At 44.8% G+C, this 15440-nt stretch overlaps 1 protein-coding gene across 6 annotated transcripts in view; it reads left to right on the top strand.

Annotated features, from left to right (window-relative positions):
* The window catches only part of Ubr4 (ubiquitin protein ligase E3 component n-recognin 4), a 118237-nt gene that overhangs the window by 6155 nt on the left and 96642 nt on the right, over nt 1-15440 (top strand). For all 6 annotated transcript variants that reach the window (XM_052718629.1, XM_052718634.1, XM_052718631.1 and 3 more), the window contains exons 2-12: nt 2003-2100; nt 4481-4584; nt 5513-5642; nt 5748-5887; nt 6702-6804; nt 7144-7285; nt 7410-7534; nt 10203-10327; nt 10936-10995; nt 11077-11267; nt 15236-15335. In XM_052718629.1, the coding sequence (XP_052574589.1) occupies nt 2003-2100; nt 4481-4584; nt 5513-5642; nt 5748-5887; nt 6702-6804; nt 7144-7285; nt 7410-7534; nt 10203-10327; nt 10936-10995; nt 11077-11267; nt 15236-15335 (1318 nt within the window). The remainder of the gene's footprint in view (nt 1-2002; nt 2101-4480; nt 4585-5512; nt 5643-5747; nt 5888-6701; nt 6805-7143; nt 7286-7409; nt 7535-10202; nt 10328-10935; nt 10996-11076; nt 11268-15235; nt 15336-15440) is intronic.

Here is a 15440-nt window from a genome sequence, read left to right as displayed (position 1 = left end):
TGTGTGTGTGCATATGTGTTTATTTGTTAGTAACTTTATGTTATTACCAGAATGGGAATGAATGTGCAGAATAAGTTCATCCTTTGGGTGAGTAGTTTTTCTCTAAGACTTGGTAAACTTGTCGGCTGAAAAGAGTGGAGGTAAGCAGATCTGAACTTTTGAAATACAGCAGCGAAGGGCAGTGACTCAGCAGACTACATGGAATTGAGGAGAAGGAAAACACTCAAGCAGATAGACAAGGGAACTCAGGTGTGTTGGTGAATGGGAAGGTGTAGTGGGGAGCCTTAGACTCAGGTCACTCGGTGGAGCTTGCTGCCTGGAGCTAGGTTTCTGTTTCCCTGGCCTTTCCCTATCGTGACAAGTAGAGGAGTGCAACCTGCTGGGCAGGGGTTCCAGGACGACTTCTCTGATAAGGGTCTAAGTTTTGATACACACTCATTTAATCCTCAGACAGCAAAGCACTTGCAGTGCCAGACTCCTGAGTGTGGTTTCAAGTGATTCATCACTTACACTGGCACTTTCCAAACACAGACATGGCATTTTGGCTCTTGTATTTATTTGGCAAGAAGATAAGCCTGCTGGTGAATGGATCAACTCTGTTTACATTTCTCTTGCTGGGTGGATACTTCTTGCTAGGGATTAATTCACTGAGGAAACTATTTAACCATCTCTCTGCTCTTTGCATCTAATAAGATACATTTTGTTCTTTTCTTTGCCTGCATTAGTTCATGGTTTGTGCTTTAGCTTCTTATTTGATAAAGTGACTTAAATGTATCCAGTCTTTAGAGTGAGTTGGGCTCGAGATTTTTGCAGAAAAGGACAATTCCTCAGCCAAAGACAGGGATGAGGTTTGAAAAGGGACTAGATATTCTGTTGCTATCTAGTGTTAGCCTCCACCAAGGGGCCTGGACTTGGCGGAGGCTGTTGCTCAGGCAGTGGGTGTTGGCATTAGGGGACTTCTTACTGTGCGTTGTTGACACCCCCCCCCCCCGACACCCCCCCCCCCCCCCCCCCCCCCCCCCCCGTGCTCTGTGCTGTAGTTAGTCTTCAGAATGGATTAGTTTCATTTGCTTCTGCTGCCAGTAGGTATTGTGAGTGCCCTAGTCTGTCCACTTTTGGTCATCGACAATTAAGGTGTTTTCTAATCAGTAACAGAACAGATTGAAAATGTATGTTGGGCTGTGTGTATGTGTTCTAATGCTGGGGTAAGGGTTCTGCCGCTGAGCCATAGCCTTGGCTTTCTGTTGTGTTTGCACTTGTGTTTCCTTACTTCTCTTTTGTGTGTATTTGTGGGGAGTGTTGGGGATGGAATGCAAGACCCCACACACTCTTCTACTGAGCCATATCTCCAGCTCCTTTTAACTTTATTTCTGAGATAGGGGTTCACTATGTAGACCTGACTGGTCTAGAACTTGCTATGTAGACCAGGCTGGCCTCAAGCTCACAGAAATCTATTTGCCTCTGTTTCCTGATACTGGGATTAAAGATGGGTGATATCATGCCCAGCTCCAACCCCCTTTTAACAACTTCTGAGTTTGAAAATGGTTTCTCACCAGGTGGTAGTGGCTCATGCCTTTAATCCCAGCACTTGGGAGACAGAGGCTGGTGGATCTCTGTGAGGCCAGCCTGGTTTACAGGGCAGCCAGGGATATACAGAGAAACCCTGTTTCAAAAAAAAAAGAAAAAAAGAAAAAGAAAGAAAAAAATGTTTTCTCTTCATTAGCCTTTGCTTCTTACTAAGTCTGATTTCTTAAACAGGATAATTAAATTTTAGTCTCTGAGCTTTTTGTTTGTTTTTGTGGTGCTGGGGTTGAACCCAGGGCCTTGTTTGTGGCCCTGTGGCCCAGCACCATCCCCAGGCCCCATGTTGAATATAGGAATATAGGAAAGGATAGCAATTTCCTTTACTTCCTACCAAGTAGGTTGCCAAAAGGGTGGAATAAGGCGATTTCGTAGAGGGATGTGAGGCACATGATAGTTGGTGACATTGTCTTCCTTGCAGTGAGTCAGAAATCCTGCACCACGAGAAGCAGTATGAGCCATTCTACTCATCCTTTGTCGCACTGTCCACACATTACATCACCACGGTCTGTAGCCTCAGTGAGTATACCTGCCCTGTTACCTGGTGAGGGCTTGTGATGGGCGGGGAGGGTGTTATTCTCTCCTTGAATAGTTGGTTAATGGAGTTTTGTTTCAGCAATTCCCAGGCTGTTCAGCTGTGAGTGGGGGCAGCTGTTGATCTCCCACTTCCCTCCCCTAGGAAGGAGTACAGAGACCTCCTTGCCTGGATCAGCCACAGGAGCTTGAAAAGCTGCTGGCTTTGCACCTGCCTTGGAGCCATGAAGCCAGCCCTATTTTTCTTCTTAATCAAGAGCATTTTATTTTATTTTTATATATTTTCTTGCCGTTTCCATTTTAATTTATGTGATTCTATGCTTGCTTGCTCTTTTTGTTTGTTTTCTTTAGGTTTATTTTCATTTTTAATTATGTGTATAACTGTCTGTGGGTATGTGCACATGAGTGCAGGTATTCTTGAAGATCAGAAGAAGGCATGGGAGCCTCTGAAGCTGGAGTTACAGGTGGTTGTGAGCTGCTTGTTCCAAGTGCTGGGAACCAAACTTGGAACTTCTGCAAGAGTAGCACACACTTCGATGCTAAGCTGTCTTTCCAGCCTCTTTTTTTTTTTTTTAAAGATTTATTTATTTATTTATTTCATGTATATGAGTGCTCTATCTGCTTGTACTCCTGTGCACCAGAAGAGGGCACCTGATCTCACTACAGATGGTTGTGAGCCATCATGTAGTTGCTAGGAATTGAACTCAGGACCTCTGGTAGAACAGCCAGTGCTCTTAACCTCTGAGCCATCTCTCTAGCCCATTTCCAGCCTTTTCATATATAATATATATTTTAAATATTTCTTTGAAACCCTTACACACATACACACACTCAGACACACATTGTTTTATTTATATCTGTCTTCTGCTCCCCTCTTCAACCCACACACACACACACACACACACACACACACACACACCCCTCCCTTCATGTTCTCTTTTAATTGTCAGTGCTACCTGGATGAACACAGGTATGGATCCATTCAATGGAGCATGGGCAACCCGCCAGAGGCCCCATGCCCAAAGAAAAACAGCTCTCCCTCATCAATTATCAATGATTCTTCAGCTGTGACTGGGGCCTTGCAAGCCCTCTCCCCCATTCATTTCTTTATTCATTGAGATTTATGGCCCAAGCTGGCCTTGAACTTGCCTGGTGTCAAAGAATTTTGTTGAACTTGTATATACATGTACCTACTGGCAGATTGATTTATTGAGGGTGACGCTGGTAGGTCATGACTGTGTTAGCACCCTCTAAGGAGGTTTCTGCTTCCTGGTTTTGGTGCGAACTTTAGTCTCTTATGTTCTTTGGTATGTGAAGAGATTTGATCTTTATTCCGTTTGCCGAATTTTTCCACCTTCAAAGTGACCAAGTCCTATTTTACATTACTTCAGAATTTCTGCATTTTTCAGTTCTGATGAATTGTAATTGTTTACTTGAATAATTTGCTCAGCAAGTAAACTGAAAGGAGCCTGTAGACTTGCTTCTGAATAACTCTTCCAGTCCAGTGTTGTTTACTACAAGCTCTGGCCACCTTCTGGAAGCAACTGCAACCTTTGCATAATGTCACTTAGTGCCTGTGACAAGGAGCATGAACTCTAGTGGCCAACAGCAGGAACTTGTGAGGCAACCCTCTGGACTTGATTATAGTTGCGTAACTCTAGGCAAGTCATTTAACCTGTGTATGCTTCAGTTTGCCCATCTGTTACAGAGGTGAAAGGGAGGAAGGGTGTGCTAGTGTGTTCTGCATTCCCACCATTTGGGAACGCAAGGCTGGTGGACCAGGAGTTCAGAATCAGTCTGGGCTACATAGTGAGTTTGAGACCAGTCTGAATGATGTATTGAGACTGTCTCAAAAACAAAAGGAGAGGGGCTAGAGAGATGGCTCAGTAGTTAAAAGCAGTCATGGCCGCTCTTGCCAAGGATCCAGGTTTGGTTCCCAGCATCCATGTGGTGGCTCACAATCATATCTAACTTCAGTTCCAGGGGGTTTGACACCCTCTTCTGACCTCTGTGGTCACTAGGCATGCATGTGGTGCATATACATATGTACAGGCGAAACACTCAAAAACAAAATAAATAAGCCTAAAAATATGGTGGGAGGGATGATAATATTTCCCTTACAAAGTGTCCTAAGGATTAGATGAGCTGATGCGTTTGAAGTGCAGGAAGTGCAGTGTGTTTCCTGTTAAAGGTAATTTAATATCTAGTAAACACTAGATAAACTGATGTATGGGCAGTTGGCTTTTGTCATCCGGGGAGATTGCTGCTGAGAATGAAGAACCTATGAGCTCAGTGCTTGTTCTGCTACTGTGTTGAGTGTGAGGCTGAGCTGTTGGCAATTAAGTGAATCTTTTTGCTTTCCCAGTTCCCCGGAACCAGCTTCAGTCAGTGGCAGCGGCCTGTAAAGTCCTCATTGAGTTTTCTCTCCTTCGTCTGGAGAACCCAGACGAGGCCTGTGCCGTGTCCCAGGTGAGAACAGAGTGTCCATTTCTGATCCTTATTTTCAAACCAGCTGTAAGTATGGGAACTGATGGGTGGATGGTATCAGGCCAAGGTGGATAAACCTTTCCTGAGGTTGGCCAGATCATTATTTGTGGGCCGTACTATGTCTGTTGCAGCCTGCTAGCACAGTCTTTATGCTGCAGACACAGGAGCAGAAATGAATATGCAGAGCTACAGCCCATTGAACTTCAGCAGTGGCTATAGTTTGCCAGGCTATAGACAGGCTAGAGTCTTCCCAGGATGGCAAGTTTCTGTTTGTGTAAGCAGGTAGCAGTGAGAAGGGTGTGCTGATTGACAAGTTGGCAGACTTGAAAGAAAAGGGACCAGGCTTACCAAACTCTGACTATGGCTCGTGGTTGCCATGCAGGAATGGAGGCGTCAAGCTACTGTGCTGGAGTTACAGGTGGTTGTGAGCTGCTTGTTCCAAGTGCTGGGAACCAAACTTGGAACTTCTGCAAGAGTAGCACACACTTCGATGCTAAACTGTCTTTCCAGCCTCTTTTTTGAGTCTTTTTCCAGTCTCTTAATTGAGACTCATAAGGAATCTGAGTTTGTCTGAAGGCCTTCTGTTTTTATAAAAGTTAGCCACAGCCATATATTGAAAACAGGATACATTCTGTGAGAATAAGACAGATTTGCAAACTGGTTAGCTCTTGATGACCATTAGTTTGAGATCTCTGCTTGGGTATTTTTCACTGAAGTTATATTTTTTTCTCTCCTCCCCCTTCTGGAGGCTTCAGGGATGAACCCTGGGCTCGGTGCTCCAGCACTGTACTACATTCCCAGCCCTTCACATGGCAGTTACTTGTATGAACCTAAATCTGACCCCATACTAGCTAGACTCCCAAAGTATAGAATCTTCTAAAAGACATATGTGGATATGTTTTGTTTTCAGAAACACTTGATTCTGCTGATCAAAGGCCTGTGCACTGGCTGTAGCCGACTAGACAGAACGGAAATTATCACCTTTACAGCAATGATGAAATCTGCCAAGCTTCCACAGACAGTGAAGACGCTTTCAGATGGTGTGTGCCCGACACACCTGGTTACATGACCACCTCCGTGGCCATTGTTGCCTTCTCTTGGCACTCTCCTCATTCTGCCCCCCTTTTTGTTTCTGAATTTTATAGTGGAAGACCAGAAAGAGCTGGCCTCGCCAGTAAGCCCCGAGCTAAGGCAGAAGGAGGTGCAGATGAACTTCTTGAACCAGCTGACCTCAGTTTTTAACCCTAGAACCGTACCATCTCCTCCCATTAGTCCACAGGCTCTGGTTAGTTCTTTCGCTCAAATATTTTCATGGAATGTGTTAAGATGATAGAACTGAGAAAAGATTGTATTTTATGTTTTACTTAAAAGATACAGCCAAAAAAAAAAGTTGGGCAGTGGTGGCACATAACTTTAACCCCAGCACTCGGAAGGCAGAGCCAGGCGGGATCTCTGTGAGTTCAAGATCAGCCTGGTCTACAGAGTGAGATCCAGGACAGCCAGGGCTACACAGAGAAACCCTGTTTCGAAAAACCAAAAAAAGAAAGAAAAAAAAAAAGAAAGAAAAAAGAAAAGAAAGATGAAGTATACCATTTTGGTCAGGAACAGAGCAGATATACATGAGGATAAAACTTTATTGTCTAGAGACCTTGTAGACATCTTGGTTTGTGTAAGTTTACTCAGATACTTGTCCAATGGTAGAATCATTCAGTGAGGCATTTCTTAGATTATATTTCCACTGTTAAGTGACATGGCTTTGGCGGAAAAAATATACAAAACAAGTCATACAAAATGAAGCAAATCTGCCTCCCATCTTCCTTTGTGTGGTTTGTACCACTTACAGGTTATTCTCTTGTGCTTTTCTCAGTGGGATGCCACAGAAACATGTGCAGTTTCCCTCACAAGGCTTCCCTCTATGTTCGATGTAAAATAGACAGTTTATGAGCTGTTTATTTCTCTACTTCTCTTGTAGTTTCTCCGGGATCAGTAGTTTCCCATGTGTAGCTGAATGTCACAGCATGTCCAGGGAGCTGGCTTGTACCCAGCAGGGTGCCTGGCAGCAGGCAAGTGGTTGTGACAGGGCCTGTATTTCTCTTCAGGTGGAAGGAGAAAATGATGAGCAGCCGTCTACAGATCAGGCCTCTGCTGTCAAGACCAAGAACGTGTTCATAGCTCAGAATGTGGCTAGCCTTCAAGAGCTTGGTAGGAGTCTGTCTTCTGTTAGAAAGCTGGTCTGGCCGGGAGGTGGTGGCGCAGCCAGGCGGTGGTGGCGCACGTCTTTAATCCCAGCACTCGGGAGGCAGAGGCAGGCAGATCTCTCTGAGTTCGAGGCCAGCCTGGTCTCCAAAGCGAGTTCCAGGAAAGGCGCAAAGCTACACAGAGAAACCCTGTCTCGAAAAAACCAAAAAAAAAAAAAAAAAAGAAAGAAGGCTGATCTGTACAGATGTTTACCAAAACATCTTAGCTGTGCTTCTTCCGAGTGGAGGAGAACCAGGCTCCAGACAGAGGCCTGTTGGACAGTGTGCCTTTTTGTTAATCCAGGTGGCTCCGAGAAGCTGCTCCGAGTGTGCCTGAACCTGCCTTATTTCCTGCGCTACATCAATCGGTTCCAGGATGCAGTGGTAGCCAATTCCTTCTTCATCATGCCTGCAACAGTAGCTGATGCCACTGCTGTTCGCAATGGGTAAGGTGTTTCTTGACCTTGCACTACATTCTATCAAAAGGATGTAACTGGCTAGTCTTTATCCATCTGACTGTAGAAGCCAGTGGTTCTAGGGACCTTGCTAATCTCCTCTGTTATGTTCCAGTTTTCATTCACTGGTGATTGATGTAACCATGGCCTTGGATACTCTTTCTCTACCTGTGTTGGAACCCCTCAATCCTTCTCGTCTACAAGACGTGACAGTCCTCAGCCTTAGCTGTCTATATGCAGGTGAGAAGTTATGACTGTTTTCCTTTTCTTCAGTCAAACATGGATTTGATTGGAGGAAGTCATGAGAACCCTGAGAACTCCATTGTCCTTCCTTGGTGCCTTACCCCTGAGACTATCTAATATCACATGTAGGCCAAGGGAAATCGTTACAGGCATCAAAGTGATCCTGCTGTTTAACTGCTGGCCTAGATTTGTGTGTGTGTGTGTGTGTGTGTGTACGTACGTACATGAGTTTGCATGGGTGCGTGTGTATGTACAGATGTGTGTTTGTGCACATATGTGTGGGTGCATGTGGAGACCAGAGGTCAACAACTTTGAGTGTTGTTCTTCAGGAGCTGTTCACCTTTTTTCTTCTTTTTTGAGATAGGGTCTCTTACTGCCTCGGAGCTCACCAGATAGGCCAGCAAGCCCCAGGGACCCACCTGTTGACCTCCTCAGTTCTGACATTACAAGCATGGCCCACTTAGGCCTGGCGTTTTAAAATGGGTTCAAGGGCTGGAACAGTTCTCATAAAGAACTGGAGAACAGAGGGCTAAGAGAATGACATAAAGCAGAATGCAAGGGCGCTAAGATGTGGACACTATTGGGACACAGGTCAGGAGAGGTTGAGTCTTGCTGTGAGATTAGATTTGAGGGTGGCTTCATGGGATAGGTGGCGTCTGTGGAGACGAAGAGTGTTATTCATGTTTCCATACAGCCCCTTTCCTACTGTTAGTCAGGCTGCCTCAGAAGTGGGACCTGATAACTGGTGAGAGTGTGTGTGTGTGTGTGTGTGTGTGTGTGTGTGTGTGTGTGTGTGTACACACACGTGCACATACACCCGTGTTCCTGTGTACTTGCTGTTGTGAGCACATGTAGAGGCCAATCAGTGTCGGATATCTTCCTTTATTGCTTTCTACCTATTTATTTATTTATTGGTTTTCCCAGGCAAGATTTCTCTGTGTAACAGCTCTATGTGTCTTGGAGCTCCATTTGTAGACCAGGTTGGCCTCGAGTTCATAGAGATCTACCTGCTTCTGCCTTCCAAGTGTTGGGATTAAAACCATGTGCTATCTACTCAGTTGCTATCTACCATTAAAAAAAAAAAAGACCATTTATTTTATTTTGTGTATATGAGTATTATCCCTGCAAGTATATATGTGTGCACCATGTGCATGTCTGATGCCATGGATCTCCTCAAACTGGAGTTACAGGCGATTATGAGCAACATATGGTTGCTGGGTATTGAATCTAGGTTCTCTGGAGGAGCAGCCAGTGATTTTTAACCACTAAACCATTTCGCCAGCCCCCTATCTTTGATGTTTTCATTTATTCTGCATGTGTATGTATGTCTTCCAAGTGTTGGAAATAATGGTGTATACTGCCACACTTGGCCTTAGATTTTCTTTTGAAGGAGTTTGAAATAAGCAGGTCCTACATGGTTTCCGGATGCTTTCTATGCCATTCATGGTTCCCTACTGATATTTGATCCACTGTTGTCACTAATGAATCACTATTGACACATATGAACTAGTCCATAGTCCTGTGTGTGTGTGTGTGTGTGTGTGTGTGTGTGTGTGTGTGTGTGTGTGTGTCTGTAGGGACTTGAGGTTATTGTAATCAAGTGTGTCTTCCTCTGTCTACTTGTATAGTTTTCAGACAGGATCTCCCAGTAAACCCAGAACTCCTTTTTTTCATAAACTAGCTGGCCATTGAGCTCCCAGGGGTTATGGACATGTACTGCTGTGCCAGACTTTCCATGGGTATTGGGATCTTTATTCAGGTCCTCATGCTTGCATAGCCAGTGTTTTCCCTACTGCGCTATCTCCCACTCTGTAGGTGTGGCTCTGGGTTCTCATAAATGTATAACATCATTTTTTACTGTTACCATAGCAGACAGAATAGTCACTGCCCCAGATACTTCCCATCACCTCTGCTGCTCCTTTGATCTTGAACTCCTCTCCACCCTTCATTAACCATGAACTTCTTACTGTCCCTAGTGTTAGCTTTAGAATGTTGTGTCATTCGTATTATATAGGATGTGCCCTTTTAACATTGGCTTCTCTGACTTAGCAGTGGCCATTAAAGTTCCTCATGGCCTTTCTGTCTTTGTAGCTAATTCAGTGGAGATACATAAATAGATAGATAAATAGATAGATAGAGATAGATAGATGTTGGGGATTAAGCCAATGGCCTTACTCATGCTAGGCCTAAGTGTTATACTTCTAAGTTTATATATAGACCCTTCTTTTTAATTTTTATTTTGAGACATGGTAGCCAAGTTGCCCATGCTGACCTTGAACTCAGTCTGTAGCCTAGACATGACTTGAGCTTGTGATCTTCCTGCCTCAGACTCCTGAATGTTGTGGCTATAAGTGTGTATTGCCATGCCTGGCTTTGTCTGTCCATCTTGAAGGACATCTTGCTTGCTTCCACTTGTTGACAGTGACAAATAGAACTTCATTAAATGTTCATCTGCAGGTTCTTGTGGATGTGAGTTTTTTCTCACTTGGGTGAGTAGCTCTGAGTGTGGCTGCTGGGTCATGGGGCAGGACTGCATTTACACTTACCCTTTGGAGTTCTTTGAGAAATCCAATTATGGAATTGTTTGCAGCTAGGGTGTTCTGTCTTTGTATCTTGGATTTGAGGCAGGTCCCCAAGACTGGAATCTGTGCCTGTTCTTTTTCAGGTGTGAGTGTAGCCACCTGCATGGCCATTCTTCATGTGGGTAGTGCCCAGCAAGTGCGGACAGGGTCCACAAGCTCCAAAGAAGATGACTATGAAAGTGATGCAGCCACTATTGTTCAGAAATGTGTAAGTCAAGTCTCTGGTGACATGGAAGCCTTGACTGTTAGAAATGTGGGCATGTGGCTAGTTCTACTTTTTTTTTGATGGAGAAAAGGCTTGGGGCATCTACAGTCTCCACGCTCCTCCCCTGGACAGTGTTTCTGAGAGGGAGTCAGCTAAGGTACTCCGCATATTTGCTTTTATAGATGCTCCCCCTTCTTTGTTGTATTGGTCCTGTGGAAAACACAGTAGGTTTGTGGCAACCACAGTAGGCTTGTGGCAACCATAAGCCTTAGGAAGGATTGACATTTACTCAGTAAACTGGGGCTTTCTGGGTGCTGATGTACTTTCAAGCAGGACGTAGCAAACAAGATTTTGCAATAAGTGCATAGAAAGAATTAGTTGGGATGGGAAGCTGGCTGATGCAGGACTGGGTATATGGGAACAGCTAAGAAGGTGTCACGCACTGAGAGATACAGGCAGTGCCCCATGAGGTCAGAAACTGATGGCAGTAGGTTACTGAGTGACCTGATGACAGTTACACTTCTTCCAGTAAACTGGCTCAGGTAGTAGGGTTTAGATTTGTGATGACGACCTGACCTGCTCAGACTGTATGTCCGTTTGTTCCTGGGCAGCTTGAGATCTACGACATGATTGGACAGGCGATCAGCAGCTCCCGCCGTGCTGGTGGTGAGGTAAGAGGCCTCTGGGCTGCAGTTACCTTCTGTCGGGTGTGAATTTCCATGCTGATGTTTGGTTTTGTCCTTTTTCACCAGCACTTCCAGAACTTCCAGCTGCTGGGTGCATGGTGTCTGCTGAATAGCCTCTTCCTCATACTGAATCTCAGTCCCACAGCCCTGGCTGACAAGGGGAAAGAGAAGGACCCGTTGGCTGCCCTCCGAGTCAGAGACATCCTTTCTCGTACAAAAGAGGGAGTAGGCTCTCCCAAACTGGGACCTGGCAAAGGGTATGTGTCTGCCCCTGACCTCCACTTCTGGATGCTGTGCCATGTTGTCCTGTTTTACTGGGGTGATGAGCTGCTGACCACATCAGAGCTTATTTATTTGCTTTGGTTCTGTAGATTGTAGCCAGGGTATGTGCATGCTGAACACACTCTGTACCAAGGATTCAAGCCAGCCTCCCGCTCCAGCATCTTAATAGGTCATGGTTGGTTTTGATCTCATTTCCTCATTGAGAGGTGAAAAGAGTGTCTGACGTGTGTGTTCAGAGTTTTCAACAAGTTCAGATCAAAAGATGAGATGTATGTTGGGTGGTGATGCCACACGCCTTTAATCCCAGCACTCGAGAGGCAGAGGCAGGCTGACTTCTATGAGTTTGAGGCCAATCTGCTCTACAGACTTGAGTTCCAGGCCAGCCAGGGCTACATAGGACCTTGTCTAGAAAGAAAAAAAAAATGATGAGTGGAGCTTGCTGGGAAGGAGATGACAGTGAATGTAATGTGTTGCTCAAGGCAGTTCCTTAAATTTGTCTGAGTTTGGGTGTTTGTGCCAAAGGGGTACAGGTGGAGGTCAGGGACAGACTATAGAAGTCAGCTCTCTCCCTCCACCATGTAGGTCCTAGAGGTCAAACTGGGGTCATTGGGCTTGGTGGCAGGTACCTTTACCTAATGATGAGGCATTCCTGGATTTTATTTATTCTTTTCATTCCTTTTAAGTGCTTAGTTTTAATTGTTACTTTTAAGATTTATTTTATATATGTGAGTGTTTTGCCTGCATACATATATGTATACCACACACATGCTTAGTAACCACAGAAGTCAAAAGAAGGCATCAGATCCTCTGGAACTGGAATTATGGATGGTTGTGATTCACCATGTGGGTGCTAGGATTCAAACCTAGATCTTCTGCAAAAGCAACACAGTGCTCTTAATTGCTGAGCCATCTCTCTTTATTTGTATGGGTTTTTTGCATATATATATATTATATATTTTTGCAGATATATATATTGCATGTATATATATACACCACATACATGCCTGGAGCCCAGAAGAGGGCTTCAGATCCTCTTGATCTGAAGTCACAGATGTTACATTATATGGGTATTGGGGTCCCATTGAACCTGGGTCCTCTGTAAGAGCAGTCAGAGCTCTTAATTACTGAGCCACCTCTCCTGTCCCTCTTCCTCTTTTTTTTTTTTGGAGACAGGGTCTCTAATAGCCCAGCTGGCCTCACACTTGCTGTGTAGCTGATGTCCCCAAGTTCCTGGTCCTTCTGCATACCTTCCCAAGTACTTGGCTTTGTAGGAATCTTCCATCACACACATTTTGGATTTTTAAGTGGAGAAATAGCAAACAGCGGTACCAGCAAGTCCATTATGAATTGTCATAAATCTTGTGAAGAAAGAGGCCAGGGCAAGTGGTTAGCAGGAGTTGTGTTGTGTTTGGATAGGAATTGTTGAGGTTGAGTTGGAAGTAGGATGAGTGTTACCATCAGCAGACTCTGTGCTGTAGCATAAATCTTAAGGGTCTTATTAATAAAAACAAACCCGGAGCCAGGTATTGGGATGAACGCTGAAAGATCAGAGAGACAGAACCAGCTGTAGCTAACCTCACCTCACCAATTCCTCAGCTGATCTCGTTTCCTCAAACTGGAAGCCTCTGTGTCATCATCTGAATAGATCTCAGCTGAACTGCTGCTCAAAAGCCTAAAAGCTTAACCAGCTCTAGGTCCTGGTCCTCACACCTTATATACCTTTCTGCTCCCTGCCATCACTTCCTGGGATTAAAGGCGTGTGTCACCATGCCTGGCTGTTTCCAGTGTGGCTTTGAACTCACAGAGATCCGGATGGATCTCTGCCTTCGGAATGCTAGAATTAAAGGTGTGTGTGCCACCATTTTCTGGCTTCTATGTCTATCTATGGCTGTTCTGTTCTCTGACCCCAGATAAGTTTATTAAGGTGCACAGTATTTTGGAGAACACACTGTGCCATCAAAAGTGTTTGGTCTGGAGCTAGGGAGCTAATTCAGCTGGTACTAGGCTTGTTGTGCAGTCATGAGGACTCTTGTAACCCCAGCACTGGAGAGGCAGAGACAGGCAGATCCCTGTGGCTTGCTAGTGTTGTCCTGAGGAACAGCATCCAAGGGTGACCTTTGGCCTTCATGCACATAGGTGTGCCCGCACCTGTTTTGCATGAGCATAGTTGTATAGTGTATTGAGCTAGGGGATACAGGGTAAGAAGCAGATTGGGCTGGAGAAAGAGAGAGGAATAGGATTTTTCTCTCGTTTGTGGTGAGTTTAGCCGATGGCTAGGACTTTGTTTATGAGATGTTGAGTCCACAGCTGGGTATGTGAACCTGGGATTGAAGAGAGATTAAATGCTAGGCTTCCGTGTCTCTTCTGCTTTCACTGTGGTTCTGTGGTGTTGGGTAGATTTTAAAAAAAAATTCTCAAGAGCTAAGTAGAAACTCAAGCAGACATGCCAGCTTGTATCTGGAGAGTACTACGTAGAGGCAGTTGACTTGGCTGGGGATACTAGGGCAGGCTTCCCTGACTGACTGTGAAGTGGGTGTTGAGATGGTAGGCACTCAGCAGTGGGCTGCTAGGGAGACAAGAAACTTCCATAACAATAAGTGGCTTATGTTCCTATGAAGGCTTTTACCTGCTGATCCGTCTTCCTGCCCAAAGTTGGTACTTACAATTTTCTCAAAAAATCATTCTCTTAAAAAAAAAAAAAAAAATTCTTCAGGTGGATCTCCAAATTTGAGGGCAGCCTGGTCTACAGAGTGAGTTCCAGGACAGCCAGAGCTACAGAGAGAAACCCTGTCTCAGGGGGAAAAGTTATTTTAGAAAAGTTGAGAGAGAGAGAGAGAGAGAGAGAGAGAGAGAGAGAGAGAGAGAGAGTGTGTGTATGTGTTAGGAGTGGTGTATACATGTGCAATGTGTGTTAAAAGCGGTTTGCGCTCGTGCAGTGGTACACCTGTGGGAGTCAGAGAACAAGTTAGAGGAGTCGATTCTCGGTGGGTCCTGGGCATAGCACTCAGGCTGTCAGTCTTGTTAGTAAGCACCTTTACCTTCTGATCCATCTTGCTAACCCTCAAAAAATTAATTCTCTAAAAATTTAACTATCCAACAACAATACACACACACAAAACATTGTTAGTCTGGCAGTGGTGGCACATGCCTTTAATCCCAGCACTTGGGAAGTAGAGGCAGGAGGATCTCAGTGAGTTTGAGGCCAGCCTGGTCTACAGAGCAAGTTCCAGGACAGCCAAGGCTACATAATAAAATACTGTATCTAGAAAAAAAAATTAACCATCATTTAAATACTACCATTTTTGATCCATTAGTTTTGAACTGATGTGAAATAGTTTTATTTGGAAGCAGTTCTTGCTCTGAAGCATTTAGATCCTGTGACAGTCAATACCTGGGCTTTGATAATGAGCTGCAGGGCTAGGGGGATTTTTTTTTTAATTAATTTTTTTCATTTATTTTATATACTAACCAGTTTCCCCTCTCCTGCCTTCTCATTCCCTTCTCCCACCTCCAATCTATCTCCCCATCTACTATCTCCTTCGTTCAGAAAGGGTAAAGTCTCCCAAGGGAGTCAACAAAGCATGTCATATCAAGTTGAGGCAGGACCAACCTCTGTCCCTGCATCAAGGCTGGTCAAGGTATCCCAGCATGGGAAATAGGTTCCAAAAAAACAGTTCATGCACCAGGGATAGGTCCTGATCCTACCGCTAGGGGCCCCACAAACAGACCAAGTTACCTAACTGTCACCCACATGCAGAGGGCCTAGGTCGGTCCCATGCTAGGGTAATATTTTTGTGTATAGTATTCCCTGCTTGGTGGAAAAGTTGTAGATCCTTAAAGGGGTCGAGGATGCCAGAATGGCGAGATAATGGCCATTTCTGAGGTTGTGCTTCCTTCATTGCTTATGATCTTAAGGTCTGTGTTTCTGTTTTCATTTGTGTAGGCATCAGGGATTTGGGGTGCTCTCGGTGATCCTGGCAAACCATGCCATCAAGCTGCTGACGTCTCTGTTTCAAGACCTGCAGGTGGAGGCACTCCACAATGTGAGGAGGCTGTTCTTTGGAATCTGCAGATCAGTTTGGGGTTCACTTGGGATTTTAGCTGGAGCCATCAGTGAGGGTTCTTTCTTACCAGCGTAATATAACTAG

The sequence above is a fragment of the Peromyscus californicus genome, unplaced genomic scaffold (genome assembly GCF_007827085.1).
Source record: "Peromyscus californicus insignis strain IS unplaced genomic scaffold, ASM782708v3 Scaffold_5__1_contigs__length_169319896, whole genome shotgun sequence".
Classification (NCBI taxonomy): domain Eukaryota; kingdom Metazoa; phylum Chordata; class Mammalia; order Rodentia; family Cricetidae; genus Peromyscus; species Peromyscus californicus.
Note: the sequence above shows the minus strand (reverse complement) of the source record. Positions and strands in the feature narration are given on the sequence as shown.